The sequence below is a fragment of the Mastacembelus armatus genome, chromosome 4, assembly GCF_900324485.2.
Source record: "Mastacembelus armatus chromosome 4, fMasArm1.2, whole genome shotgun sequence".
NCBI classification, from domain to species: Eukaryota; Metazoa; Chordata; class Actinopteri; order Synbranchiformes; family Mastacembelidae; genus Mastacembelus; species Mastacembelus armatus.
The window spans coordinates 13,369,754-13,384,253 of record NC_046636.1 but is presented as its reverse complement, the minus strand read 5'-3'; the positions used below and the strand labels follow the sequence as shown (position 1 = coordinate 13,384,253).

The 14,500-nt window shown below is 43.0% G+C and overlaps 1 protein-coding gene across 1 annotated transcript in view; it reads left to right on the top strand.

Annotated features, from left to right (window-relative positions):
* Window positions 1-14,500, top strand: part of ptprfa (protein tyrosine phosphatase receptor type Fa) — a 363,596-nt gene that overhangs the window by 221,093 nt on the left and 128,003 nt on the right. The window contains exon 18 of the mRNA XM_026323606.1: window positions 12,870-12,979. Coding sequence (XP_026179391.1) covers window positions 12,870-12,979 — 110 coding nt within the window. The remainder of the gene's footprint in view (window positions 1-12,869; window positions 12,980-14,500) is intronic.

Below are 14,500 nucleotides of genomic sequence, written 5' to 3'. Positions count from 1 at the left end.
TCCATCATTTTAAATTCAAAAGTTATTAAAGAATGATCTGACAAAACAGGATTTGGGGGAAAAACTATTAGATGTTCAATTTCGATGCCATAGGTCAGAACAAGATCAAGGGTGTGATTGAAACAGTGGGTGGGTTTATTAACATTTTGAATGAAACCAATTGAATCTAAAATAGAATTAAATGCAATGCTGAGGCTGTTATTTTCAACATCTACATGAATGTTAAAATCTCCCACTATAATGACTTTATCTGAACTAAGCACTAAATCAGACAGGAAGTCAGGGAATTCAGTTAAAAACTCTGAGTAAGGGACAGGTGGACGGTACACAATGACAAGTAGAACTGGTTTTTGTGTTTTCCAGTTTGTATGCGAGAGTGAGGCTCTCAAATGAGTTATAAGTGTTCTGAGGATGAAAGTTAGATGTTCAGGATTTAAATAAGTTTGAGTGGAAGATTGCAGCTACTCCTCCACCTCGACCTGTGCTTCGAGGAACATGATAATTTTTATGACTGAGGGGGGTTGATTCATTCAGACTGACATATTCATCCTGCTGTAGCCAGGTTTCAGTGAGACAGAGTAAGTCAATTTGGTGATCAGTTATCAAATCATTTACTAACAGAGACTTAGATGAAAGAGACCTGATATTTAATAATCCACATTTGACAGTTCTGTTTTTCTGTTCAAAAAGAGGAGTGGTCTTAGTTTTTATTAATTTTTTATGAATAACTCCAATTCTATTAACTTCTAATTTATTTGATTTATATGTTCGAGGGGCAGACACTATGTGGTTTGAGGGGGGCGGCGGCTCTAAGGAAACTGCAGAGAGGCGTTTTAGACTGAGTCTCTGCATCCCGGTTCCCACCCTGGATTGTCAGGCTTTAGGTGGGCTAATAAACTCGGCCAAATTTCAAGAGATGAGAGCTGCACCATTCAAAGTGGGATGGATGCCGTCTCTCGCTACCAGACCGGGTTTTCCCCAGAAAGTGGCCCAATTGTCTATGAAGCCCACATCGTTTGCTGGACACCACCTAGACAGCCAGCGACGGAACGACGACATGCGGCTAAACATGTCATCGCTGGTCAGACTGGGGAGGGGTCCAGAGAAAACTACGGAGTCCGACATTAATTTAGCAATGTTACACACCGACTCAACATTAATTGTAGTGACCTCCGATTGGCGTAATCGGCTGTCATTGGTGCCGACGTGAATAACAATTTTTCCATATTTACGATTAGCCTTAGCCAGCAGCAGATTTGACTCGATGTCGCCCGCTCTGGCCCCAGGAATACATTTGACTATGGTCGCTGGTGTCGCTATTGTCACGTTCCTGACTATGGAATCGCCAATTATCAGAGTCGGTTTTTCAGTGGGTGTGTCGCTGAGCGGGGAAAATCTATTAGAAACATGAACAGGCAGGTGATGAGCCGTGGGCTTCTGCTTAGGAGTACGTTTCCGTCAGACCGTCACCCAGGCTAATTCTCCGAGCTGTTCCGGAGCTGCCTTTGGACCGCTAACAGACCCTGAGCTCGGTGGCTCCACAACAGCTAGCGGGGCTAGGCTTTTGTTCGAAGGTACAGAGCCGCGCTTCCAAATCAGTGATCCTCGCCTCCAAGGCAAATTTATTTATTACATATTTTACATTTCTTTTTCTGATTAGCATTGTTATGGTAACTTAATTATATAAACTCTTAATATAACTCTTATATAACTTAATTATATATTAAGATATTACTTTGTAGGTATAAGCTATATACGAACAGCTTACCACCTGATGAAATATAGTATTTGCACTCTTACACTCATTGCAAGTGAATTTCTATTTAGCAGTAGTGTCAAGATATGTTCCTTTTATGTCATCTGTCATATAAAAAAAGAGTTAGTTTAAGTGGACTTTGTAGGCAGTTCATTGTGTTTTCTAACTAACTGTGGCCTAATGGATAGAGAGTCGGACTTGTAACCTGAACGTTGCAAGTTTGAGTCTCAGGAATTGACGGTGAGGCGGAGTGAATAGCCAGCGCTTTCTCCACCTTCAATACCACAACTGAGGTGAGACCCTTGAGCAAGGCACCGAACCCCCAACTGCTCCCTGGGTGCCGCAGCGATGGCTCCGGGTGTGTGTTCACGGTGTGTGTTCACTGCTGTGTGTGCTCTCCGGGTAGGTAATGCAATTTCCCCATTAATAATAAGGGTAAATTTTTTTTTAAAAAAGTGAGGTGTAAGCAGTAGTTAGGAAAGCAAGGCCAGGTTCAGTCCCTGTCCCCTAATGGTGGACCCTACAACTATATATGCTCCAGGTGTGTTGAGGTTTCCAGGGAGGCATGTTAGAGTAGCATGGAGAAAACAGCTTGTTCCTAAGTCGTGGAGGCAAGCAGGAGGGATATTTATCCCTGAGGAGAAAGACTGTTGAGACTGTTAATTTAGGCCCATATGCCTTCTGAATGTTGAAGGTAAGAGTTTCTTTAGTGTAGTGCCTGTAAAGGTACCAGATAGTAAAAGGTTTAGTGACAAAGTACTTCAAAGACATTCATGTATGTCTTACAACAAAAGAGTTCACTACAGTGTGGCAAGAATTACAAATAGACATTATTGCAGGATGCACAATCTGACCATTAGTGGAGGGGAGAGGCTCCAGTCAGGACAGCAGCTACCACCAACACATGTACAAGGACGACATGACAACCATCATTATTGGATAGATTTCTTTGTAATTTGAAGTAGGCCAGGATGAATGAATGGATGGATGGATGGATAGATAGATCGATCGATAGATACAGTGGGTACGGAAAGTATTCAGACCCCTTTAAATTTTTCACTCTTTGTGTCATTGCAGCCATTTGCCAAAATCAAAAAAGTTCATTTTATTTCTCATTAATGTACACTCAGCACCCCATCTTGACAGAAAAAAACAGAAATGTAAAAATTTTTGAAAATTTATTAAAAAAGAAAAACTGAAATATCACATGGTCCATATGCCAGACCCTTTGCAGTGACACTCATATTTAACTCACATGCTGTCCATTTCTTCTGATCCTCCTTGAGATGGTTCTGCTCCTTCATTGGAGTCCAGCTGTGTTTAATTAAACTGATTGGACTTGATTAGGAAAGGCACACACCTGTCTATATAAGACCTTACAGCTCACAGTGCATGTCAGAGCAAATGAGAATCATGAGGTCGAAGGAACGGCCCAAGGAGCTCAGAGACAGAATTGTGGCAAGGCACAGATCTGGCCAAGGTTACAAAAGAATTTCTGCAGCACTCAAGGTTCCTAAGAGCACAGTGGCCTTCATAATCCTCAAATGGAAAAAGTTTGGGACGACCAGAACTCTTCCTAGACCTGGACGTCCAGCCAAACTGAGCAATCGTGGGAGAAGAGCCTTGGTGAGAGAGGTAAAGAAGAACCCAAAGATCACTGTGGCTGAGCTCCAGAGATGCAATAGGGAGATGGGAGAAAGTTCCACAAAGTCAACTATCACTGCAGCCCTCCACCAGTCGGGGCTTTATGGCAGACTGGCCCGACGGAAGCATCTCCTCAGTGCAAGACACATGAAAGCCCGCATAGAGTTTACCAAAAACACATGAAGGACTCCCAGACTATGAGAAATAAGATTTTCTGGTCTGGTGAGACCAAGATTGCACTTTTTGGCGTTAATTCTAAGCGGCACTGCTCATCACCTGCCCAATACAATCCCTACAGTGAAACATGGTGGTGGGAGCATCATGTTGTGGGGGTGTTTTTCAGCTGCAGGGGCAGGACGACTGGTTGCAATTGAAGTAAAGATGAATGCGGCCAAGTACAGAGATATCCCGGAAGAAAACCTCTTCCAGAGTGCTCAGGACCTCAGACTGGGCCGAAGGTTCACCTTTCAACAGGACAATGACCCTAAGCACACACCTAAAATAACAAAGGAGTGGCTTCGGAATAACTCTGACTGTTCTTGACTGGCCCAGCCAGAGCCCTGACCTAAACCCAATTGAGCATCTCTGGAGAGACCTGAAAATGGCTGTCCACCAACGTTCACCATCCAACCTGACAGAACTGGAGAGGATCTGCGAGGAAGAATGGCAGAGGATCCCCAAATCCAGGTGTGAAAAACTTGTTGCATCATTCCCAAGAAGACTCATGGCTGTACTAGCTCAAAAGGGTGCTTCTACTCAATACTGAGCACAGGGTCTGAATACTTAAGACCATGTGATATTTCAGTTTTTCTTTTTTAATAAATTTGCAAAAATTTCTACATTTCTGTTTTTTTCTGTCAAGATGGGGTGCTGAGTGTACATTAATGAGAAATAAAATGAACTTTTTTGATTTTGGCAAATGGCTGCAATGACACAAAGAGTGAAAAATTTAAAGGGGTCTGAATACTTTCCGTACCCACTGTAGATACTTTATTCATCCCCTATGGGGGAGATTCAGAATGAAGGTCAAGGTCAAGCCAGAGAAATCAACTATTTCCTGCCAGTCATGAGGTTTTGTCTAGATGGAGAAGCAATTTCAACAGTGTTAAAAACAACAGTCAAACGTTTAAGCAGGTGGTACAGTACAACTCTCAATGATAAAGAGCAGGTACAGGGCCTGAGGCAGCAGGTTAGGCTGGAGATGACTTTTTCAGAGTCTAGAGAGTACCAGTGCAGAGCACAGTACCAACAGTCTCAGCAGGGAGGAAATGGAACCGAAAGGAGGCAGTTTTGGAGGCTCAGGCAGCTCTTAGACATAGGGATATTGTAGGGCATGTACATTATGGGCACTGTGGATTTGGTCTAAATACATCGCAGGATACTGCATCAGCATCTGACGAGAAAGATGGTTGCTGACGAGGTGAGGAGACAGGAAATGACTGGTAGGGGTAAGTTTCTCTGGCACAGTAAGGACAGAAAGGACAGTGGATAAACTAGGAAAGTGTAGAAAGAAAGAAATTAAGTTAGAGTGATGTGTAGGGCATGGCGGCAAGTAGGATTAGTTTTATATGAGACGCAACCTATGATGTACTACCATCTCCTAAAAATCTAAATAAATGGGTAGGTGAGGACCCAGAGTGTCCCTTGTGTTCAGGGGTAGCTTCACTGCAAGATATCCTCTCAGGGAGTAAAACTAGCCTGATACTTGAGACATAACCAAGTACTAAAGTGTCTAGCAGCAGTCTTTGAAAGTAAACACCTAGAAGTAAACTCTGTGTATTAGAAGAACAATCAAGGTGGGATTTGGTTTGTTCAGAAGGGTGAAAAAGGCCGAAAGAAATCCACTCTGAACAAGCGTAAGTTAGCGCAGCTATTCCTCAAACTATCCATTGTTATGACAACCGCCAGCAGAAAAAAGAGGGAATGACAACATTTCATGATGACTTTTCGCATTAACTGCACCCACTTCAAATTTCTGACCAATCACAAAATAGTTGTCGGACACATGAGAAAAAAGTTCTGCCCAGATAATGTGTTGAGAACAAACTGTAAGAACTTCCAAACCAGGGCTGCGACAAAAAATTATGTCATTCTTTTCTCGCAGCCCTGGGAGAGAGAACAAATTTCTCTGTTCTCACGTAGTACATATATTATATATATATATAAAGAAAATGTCCCTTCTCACCCATATGGGTGGGTTGTGTGTCTTCCTCAATCTCAGGTCCTCTACCAGAGGCCTGGGAGTTTGAGGGTTCTTCGCAGTATCTTAGCTGTTCCTAGTGCTGCGCTCTTCTGGACTGAGATCTCTGATGTTGTTCCTGGGATCTGTTGGAGCCACTCTCCCAGTTTGGGGGTCACAGCCCCGAGGGTGCCGATTACCACGGGGACCACTGTTGCCTTCACCTTCCACATCTTTTCTAGCTCTTCTTTAAGCCCTTGGTATTTCTCCAGCTTCTCATGTTCCTTCTTTCTGATGTTGCTGTCACTTGGGATCGCTACATCTACCACTACGGCTTTCTTCTGTTGTTTGTCCACCACTACTATGTCCGGTTGGTTAGCCATCACCTGTTTGTCGGTCTGTATCTGGAAGTCCCACAGGATCTTAGCTCAGTCATTCTCCCTCACCTTTGGAGGTGTGTCCCATTTTGACCTTGGGACCTCCAGCCCATACTCGGCACAGATGTTCCTGTACACTATGCCGGCCACTTGGTTATGGCGTTCCATGTACGCTCTGCCTGCTAGCATCTTACAACCTGCTGTTATGTGCTGGATTGTCTCAGGGGCATCTTTGCACAGCCTGCACCTGGGGTCCTGCCTGGTGTGGTAGACCCCGGCCTCTATCGATCTTGTGCTCAGGGCCTGTTCTTGTGCTGCTACGATCAGTGCCTCTGTGCTGTCTTTCAGTCCAGCTTTTTCCAGCCACCGGTAGGACTTTTCGATATCAGCCACTTCTTGTATCTGTCGGTGGTACATGCCGTACAGGGGTTTGTCCTGCCATGATGGTTCTTGCTCTTCGTCCTCGGCATCGGGCTTCTGTTGCCTGAGATATTCACTAAGTATTCCATCGCTTGGGGCCATCTTCCTGATGTGCTCATGGATCTTGGCCGTTTCATCTTGGATGGTGGCTCTGATGCTCACCAGTCCCCGGCCTCCTTCCTTCCTCTTAGCGTACAATCTCAGGATGCTGGATTTGGGGTGAAGTCCTGCATGCATTGTGAAGAGCTTCCTTGTCTTGACATCAGTGGCTTCTATGTCCTCTTTTGGCCAGCTTATTATGCCAGTGGGGTATCTGATGACCAGCAGGGCGTAGGTGTTGATGGCTTGGACCTTGTTCTTCCCATTTAGCTGACTTCTTAGGACTTGCCTTACTCTCTGTAGGTATTTGGCTGTGGCTGCTTTCCTTGCGGCTTCTTCTTGGTTCCCATTGGCCTGTGGGATACCAAGGTACTTGTAGCTCCCCTCAACATCCGCTATGCTGCCTTCTGGGAGTTCAACTTCTTCAGTCCTGACAACCTTCCCTCTCTTTGTTATCATCCGACCACACTTGTCCAGTCCGAATGACATTCCAATGTTGTTGCTGTATATCCTGATGGTGTGGATCAGTGAGTCGATGTCTCGCTCAGTCCTGGCATACAGCTTGATGTCATCCATGTACAGGAGGTGGCCGATGGTTGCCCCATTTCACAGTCGGTATCCGAAGCCCATCTTAGCGATGATCTGGCTGAGGGGGTTCAGGCCTATGCAGAACAGCAGCGGGGACAGAGCATCTCCTTGGTAGATGCCGCACTTGATGGAGACTTGTGCTATCGGCTTGAGGTTGGCTACTAGGGTTGTTTTTTACAGTCCCATTGAGTTTCTTATGAAGGTTCTTAGGGTCCTATTGATGTTGTACAGCTCCAGGCATTCCAGGATCCATGTGTGAGGCATTGAGTCGTAGGCTTTCTTGTAGTCAATCCAGGCGGTGCACAGGTTGGTCTGCCTGGTCTTACAGTCTCGAGCGACCGCTTTATCCACCAGTAGTTGATGTTTTGCCCCCCTGGTGTCCTTACCCATTCCTTTCTGGGCCCCGCTCATGTATTGAGCCATGTGCCTACTCATCTTAGCCGCTCTGATGCTCGACAGGAGCTTCCATGTTGTGCAGAGGCAGGTTATCGGACGGTAGTTGGATGGGACTGCTCCCTTTTGGGGGTCCTTCAGGATCAGGACTGTCCTGCCTTCAGTTAGCCACTCTGGGTGAGTCCCATCCATTAGCAGCTGGTTCATTTGAGCTGCCAGGCGCTCATGGAAGGCAGTTAGCTTCTTTAGCCAGTAGGTGTGGATCATGTCAGGCCCCGGTGCTGTCCAGTTCTTCATGCTTGAGACCCTTTCTCGGATATCTGCCGTTGCGATGGTTACTGGTTCCTGTTCAGGGAGGTTGCTGTGGTCTGCTCTCAGGTCTGCCAGCCACTGGGCATTGGTGTTATGTGATGCCTCCCTCTCCCATATGTTTTTCCAGTATTGTTCAGTCTCCAGCCTTGGTGGGTCTGCTCTCGTGTTACTGCCCCCCCACTGAGAGTACACTTTGGATGGTTCGGTGGAGAACATCCTGTTTATTCTCCGTGCTTCTATTTCTCTGGTGTACCTCTTCAGGCGTGTGGCCAGGGCTGTGAGTCGTTGTTTGGCAGTCCAGGGCCTCTGGTATGGACAGCCTGCTGTATTTCTTACCCAACTTCATCCCCCTTCTCTGCAGTTCTGATAGTTGGCTAACTTCTCTCCGTGTTGCCCTTATTTATGCCTCTAACCTCCTTATCCATGCAGGGTGGTGGAATGGATTTTGTGGCCAAGCATCTCAAGGATCACTGTTGCCGTGGTGTATATCAGCTTGTTCGTCTCGGTGATGGTCACAGTGGGGATTGTTCACAATGCTGCATTCACATCTTCTAGTAGACTTTCAGAGAGTACTTCACTTAGTCTTGGTAACGATCTTCACTCTTAGGTCAGCTGCTCTTGTGTTGTAGGCTAAAGTGTTTACTTCAGAGTGCTGTGAATGTCATCTTGTTCACACATTCACAGAAAACAATACACTGATTTAAATTTTCTAAGACACTTTTTGTCCAGAAAGGCCATATGCAAGAACGTGTGGCTCAGGATGAATAGTCATGTGATTTACCTGAGAACACAAAAGACGCACTGAAGGACCAGACAAAGACGCCCATAATGAGCCTTTCAGTCAGTGTAGATGGGACGGATTAGTAAACGATCCTCATTTGAATTAAAATCAGTGTTTTTACTCTGAAGACAAGCTAAACTATTTGCCTCTGTGTGGAATACAAGAAGCGCTTCTTCACGTCCGTGACGCGCCATCATCCAAACGCGCAGAAAAAGTGAGTAAATTCTATGATGAAGTTTGACGTTTTATGTCATTTCTCGGGGGTGTGCACATATTTACCTGGTTCACCTGAGATTATTTACATGTGAACAGTGAACAGTGTACAAGGCGGGACCGCATTACCTGTAATGAGGTGAGACAGGAAAAAACGGACTTCTTCTTACGTTCATACGGATTAAATAAAAAGTGATAATTTGTTTTCGACTTGAATTGTTTCACTTAAAAGAAAACATTTCATGCTTTCTAGCCATATATTTCTTATTTTTATGAGCCAAGTATTCGCTGAGATTCTGGTTGTTTTATTTACGCGTCTGTGATAAGAAATGGGAGAGACAGAAAAGGCCGAGAGCGCTCCGTCAGCTTTCTTTATTTTAAAAAAGCACAACGTTTTGTTGTTATTATGATGGTATATCACTAAAACTAGACCCTGTACAGATTTGAATGATATACTTCTTTTATCTGTACAATCAGAATTGACGGAGTAATTTAAGTTTGTTTCGGCCTTATCAGCAAAAGATGCGTCAAAACACGCCTGTCTCCATTCATCAGGTACTTGTTCCTGTGTCCAGACTTTCTGTAGCAGGGGGAGGAGCATGTTGGTTATTGTGGGGACATCGGCTTTCAGGGCTTCTGGGGGTATGCCGTCTGGCCCTGCTGCTTTGCCTGCTTTAATATTCTTCACTGCCTTGAAGTGGGAGGGTTGGTTTTTACGTCTAGAAGGCTGTCTGCTTGTCGTATAGTGGAGGGCTGTTCTGGTGGGGGTCTGTTCAAGATTTCTGTGAAGTGCTGGGCCCATCGTTCTCTCTCCTGGCTTTCAGTTGTGATGGTTTTCCCGTCTTTGTCTTTCACAGGGCACATTGGTTGCGTGTTCTTGCCTGCAAGAGTCCTGGTAATTTCGTACAACCTCTTCATATCTCTCTTGCCTACTGCTGTTTCTGCCTCCACCGTTAGGTCATGAATGAATTTCCTCTTGTCTGCTCTGGCACCCTTCTTCACTTTTTTGTTTATTTCCAAGTACTTTGCCTGAAGATCTCTTTTCTCCTGCTGGTCATGGCTGTGGTTGATCCTCTGTTTCAGTACTTTCCCAGGTGTCTGCTGTCAGCCACTCCTTATGCTCTCTTGTCTTCTTTCCCAGGACTTCTTGGCAGGCATCTGTCCAGATCTTTTTAATCTCCTGCCAGTGTTCTTCTATTGTCATCTCCTCGGCCAGGTCTGCTAGTGCCTCAAAGCGGTTTTTCAGGCTTACTGCTACCAGCCCAATTTTTCTGCTGCCAAGCGGGGTCTCCAAGCTGGCAGCAATAGTAATATTTTCTAGTAAAAAGGAGGTTTGTGTTGTGTTAGCTTTTGTGGCTTCTGTGGCAGTAGTAAGTGTTATTTAATGTTACCAACTACGAGCTGATCTTTTGCTGACAAGTAAGCTGTCCAAACCAGTGGCAACGTTTATTCAATAGTACCACATTAAGCATATGAGGTTAGTTTCTCTTTCCTTTTTCTTTAGTTGTTCTAAGGTAGGTTTGGAGCCTACTGATTTGACTGTGTGGGTGGTTCTGGGATGCTGGAACACACTGTTGAGCTTTCTCAGTGTCGTGGGCCCAACTCAACAAATCACTATTATTGAGAGGGTGCCCACCTGATGACCCTGTAGACTTACCTGCACTATCACACTTACATTTAGGCCCTATTTCAAAGTAATGAAAGTGAAAGCATTAGTAGGTTAGCAAAGAGAGGGTGGATAGCAACATATTATGCAACCAGGTTTAGGATAAGGAGTGTTGGACAATGATGTTGTCATGGGGCCTTGAAGATTTATGAATGATCATGCATAAATCATGCCTGTTCCAGTTCTTGTCTGAGTCTGCCTTTGTTGGTACTTTGAAATAAAGACCTTTATTGTCCGCACTTGGGTTCTGCTCCAATTCATAACAATTCCACTGTGTATTTTGGTAAATGTGAGGTGCTGTGAGTTGTCATGTGGTGCTTTTCTTTCATGGCTAACAGTTGATTTGTACTTTCCATGCTTGGGTCAAACATCTTGAGCTGCTGACTCGGCTGATGGTGATGTCCATATGGCTGCTTCTCTGGTCAAATGACAACACTCCTCTTCATCTTTTTCATTCCTCCTTTATGCTTGACCTCTTGCATGTCACTACATTATTCATGCAAGCAGCATTTTGGTTGCTGAAGCTATTTTATCTTTCCCTAGGCAGTCTGAGTCAATTAAAAAGTTTCTTTCTGTGCAAGATTTTGCTGAAATATTGGTTTATTGCAATGGAAACATGTCAAACATGTCAGCATAATGCAGTGAACAGCAACACAAACTACTGTACATTGTCCATACATCTACTACAAACTACATCAAGTGATCATACACTTGAATGAACACCTCTCAAAAGTCAGACATTGCAGGACTGTTTGATTAGACTCCATTACATTTTACTTGGTGTACCATTAAAAACTTACAAAAACGTGTAGTTTTTAGGTGAGATATTCATTCACTCTTTCAGCATCACTGACTCAGATCAGTCATGAAGCAAGGTTACTGTGTTTCTCTAATAAAGATATATAGTACAGTCAATTAATAGCATGGCCTGTTTTCTCATGTGCACTCTCATTTGTGGATGTGAACCATAACCATACTTATGTATCCAACAGATGTGGCACTTTAAACAGCAGTGAATGAAAATGTGTAAGCTGAAATTCCCAGATGCTGCAGAGCTGGCTGTGGATCAGATACTGTGCACAGGGAGGAGTAGGAGTAGTAAGTGAGGTGCTGTAATGTGCTCTGTCAGGTGTAGGCTACTTCCTGTTCACTGCGACAGTGTGAGGCACTCCTGCTGCTGACAACTTGTAAATTAATCCTTTCTGTCTCTGTTACCTTGTTCAATATCTGCCTGCTGTCTGTGGATGCAGCAAACAAGACAGGTTAGTGCCTCTGCCTATCTGAAACAACTTCACCTCTTCACCACTTCTTTAACTGTCAGTCTGTCTCTTTACATCCTTCCTGCTGTGTAAAACATGCTTTTGGCTCATGCTTGTACTTTCTGACTGATTGTGTGAAGGGCCAGATGCTTGTTTCATTTGCATTTTCACACCACCAACCCAGCTTATCTGTTTTTTCCCTATCAGCTTCAATTGAAACCTTTTGTAGGTATGTGTCTTGTGTGTCAGATTGTGAGTGCATTTTAACATTTTCATTTCAGTTTCCTGCTGAGTTCACTAATCACGCTTATCTTTTACTCAAAATCATCCTTTCTCAGTGCTTTCTCCACCTCTTAATCCCTGATGGCCCTCTAGTTTTGCTGGAAAAACAAATACCAGACCTGAAAAAATCCTGATACCACATAAAGGCAATAAGTGAACTTTTCCATCTCCCATTTGTGTTATCTGTCTGACCTGTTATCTTATTATATTATTATATAGACTATAGTAATAAGTAATGCATAAAGAATCACTCAGTTATAATGTTTTTGATTTTGTAGAAAAAAATAATGCCTTGATCACATTCTCATATTTAAAATGAATTTTGATGAAATCAAAAATTTGTAGAGCCTGGGGAGTTTTTTATGCAATACCACTCTCTGTAATCATGCAAATTTGTGCACTTATTTAGACAAATTTTCTCAAAATTGAATTTGTTCCAACAAATTAATATTTTCTGCCAAAACTGTTAATCTCAATGTGATGTCAAAACATCCTGAAGCTACTTCTTACTTCAGTAAGGTGACCTGCAAAGGTCCAGTTATACAAGCCTTGATGTGACCAACAGCTTCAAGGCTCAAGGCTGTTTGAGAGTCTTAGATGGCTCAAAAACATTTTTTCAGATTCTTTCAATAGCAACTTTAAATACTATAATAAAATACTGCCAATTTAATGGCAATTTAATCCTTTGGAACCACCAGTGAACAGAAGGTAAAAGTTTATACATGGACATAATTTAAAGAATAGTGGCCAATTCTTTTGCTTTAAAAAGTAAAGGATGTTATTTTCTACACAGTGTTTACAAAACCTCCCATAATTTCACGTAGCATATTAACATTTAGCTAGCATGTCCTTTGTAACTTGGTTGCCTTTTCTTAACACAATACTTCTTCTTTCTCCCAGGAAGCGAACGTCTCCTACCAAGGATGAGAACATGGTGGGAGTCAAGGATGCACTGTTGGCTGACTCCTCAGATCCTGTGGAGATGAGGCGACTCAACTTTCAGACACAAGGCATGAATACACACATAGCTGCCTAGGGTGCATACAAACCTATGTTTTTTTTTATGCAAACCCACACATACAATCATGCCTGCAAGGAGACACTTACAGAGTTCCAAATGATTTTACTGTTGTATGCTATAGATGTGCACATTTTGTGGCTGTAATAATACTAGTAGATCTCTGTTTAGATTTCTGTCTTTTTTGTCTTTTCTGACAAAAATTTTCTGAGTAACAACACATACTGGACAACAAATTTGCAGAGACTTTTAATTGCTTGGTCAATTTAATGAATTGGTAACTATGCTAATCTTTTATTATCTTTATCTAGGTTAATGTTTATCTAGTTTGATGTTTTTACTGAGTATACTATACTCAGGAAAAAAAATAGAGGTGCAATAGTCCATATTGGATTAAATAAATGTCAGGTCAATGAGGAACTAAAGAGGTGGATTTCTAGATGGTTCTCAACTGAATAGAAGTAAAGTTGAATACCATGTACTTGTTTCTCAGATCAGTATTTAGTCCAAACATCACAAATTTCAGGCATGTCACCAAAGCAAGCCAAACCTTTTGGCTAAGACAACAAATCCACCAACCTAAATGACATTATATATCACTCTAAGTTAATATATGAACCACAGCTAAATTAAAGTTGAGTTGTTCGTAATTGTTGGTCATGGCATTAACCTGTATGGCTGTTACATTATCACTGAGAGTACAGATTTTCTCTGATGAAGATAATGATGGATGTCCACACAAGCCTTTGTGGCCCTGCAGTAACATCACTTAAATTCCTCCTTTGGTCCAACCAAAATTACTTCTACTATTACAAAACTTGCAATCAGTTTCTTTGTTTTGATTCTCTGTCTTTGACTCACTTTTACCTTCTCTCCATGTCAGTCTCCTGTGTGACTACTTCACCTGTGACTTTTTTATCTTTTCTACTCCTCCTCCACCTACTTCTTTTATCATTTTCTCCCATCTGTCTTTCAGCGGGAGTTTTTAAACTCACAGTTTGTCATTGTTTTTGTCCATGCGCTGCTCTCAGCCACATGGGTAGCATTTACCTCTGGTAGCAGTAGGAGGGAATGTGGCAGATGTTATTTACATAAACATAAATTCATCAACTTATTTATCTGCCAACCTTTGTTCCGCCTTCACCCACCCAGTGAGCTGCCACTCACTAGGTGGCCTAGAAGCCTCTGAAACATCCAGGTTATTTAAAACACACAAACTGAGAAGTGATATGTTGTGTTATGTTATTTACAGTTTAAACTAAATATAAATTAAATATGCTTTACTGTATGTGTTTGCAATATAACGTCATGCAGAAAGCAGTAACAGCCAATGATAATGAAAATAGTGCTAAACCAGTTATGTGGCTGGAAGATAGTTAGAGTACATCAGTGGTGGAGTAGCCAACAGTAGCTCATCGGCTGTGTAAGCCGGTATGTCAGGGGTGGGAGCCTGATTAAAGAGAAAATGAACAGAATTGAAAATGTTGACAACAACTCGAGTGTCAGTATTAAC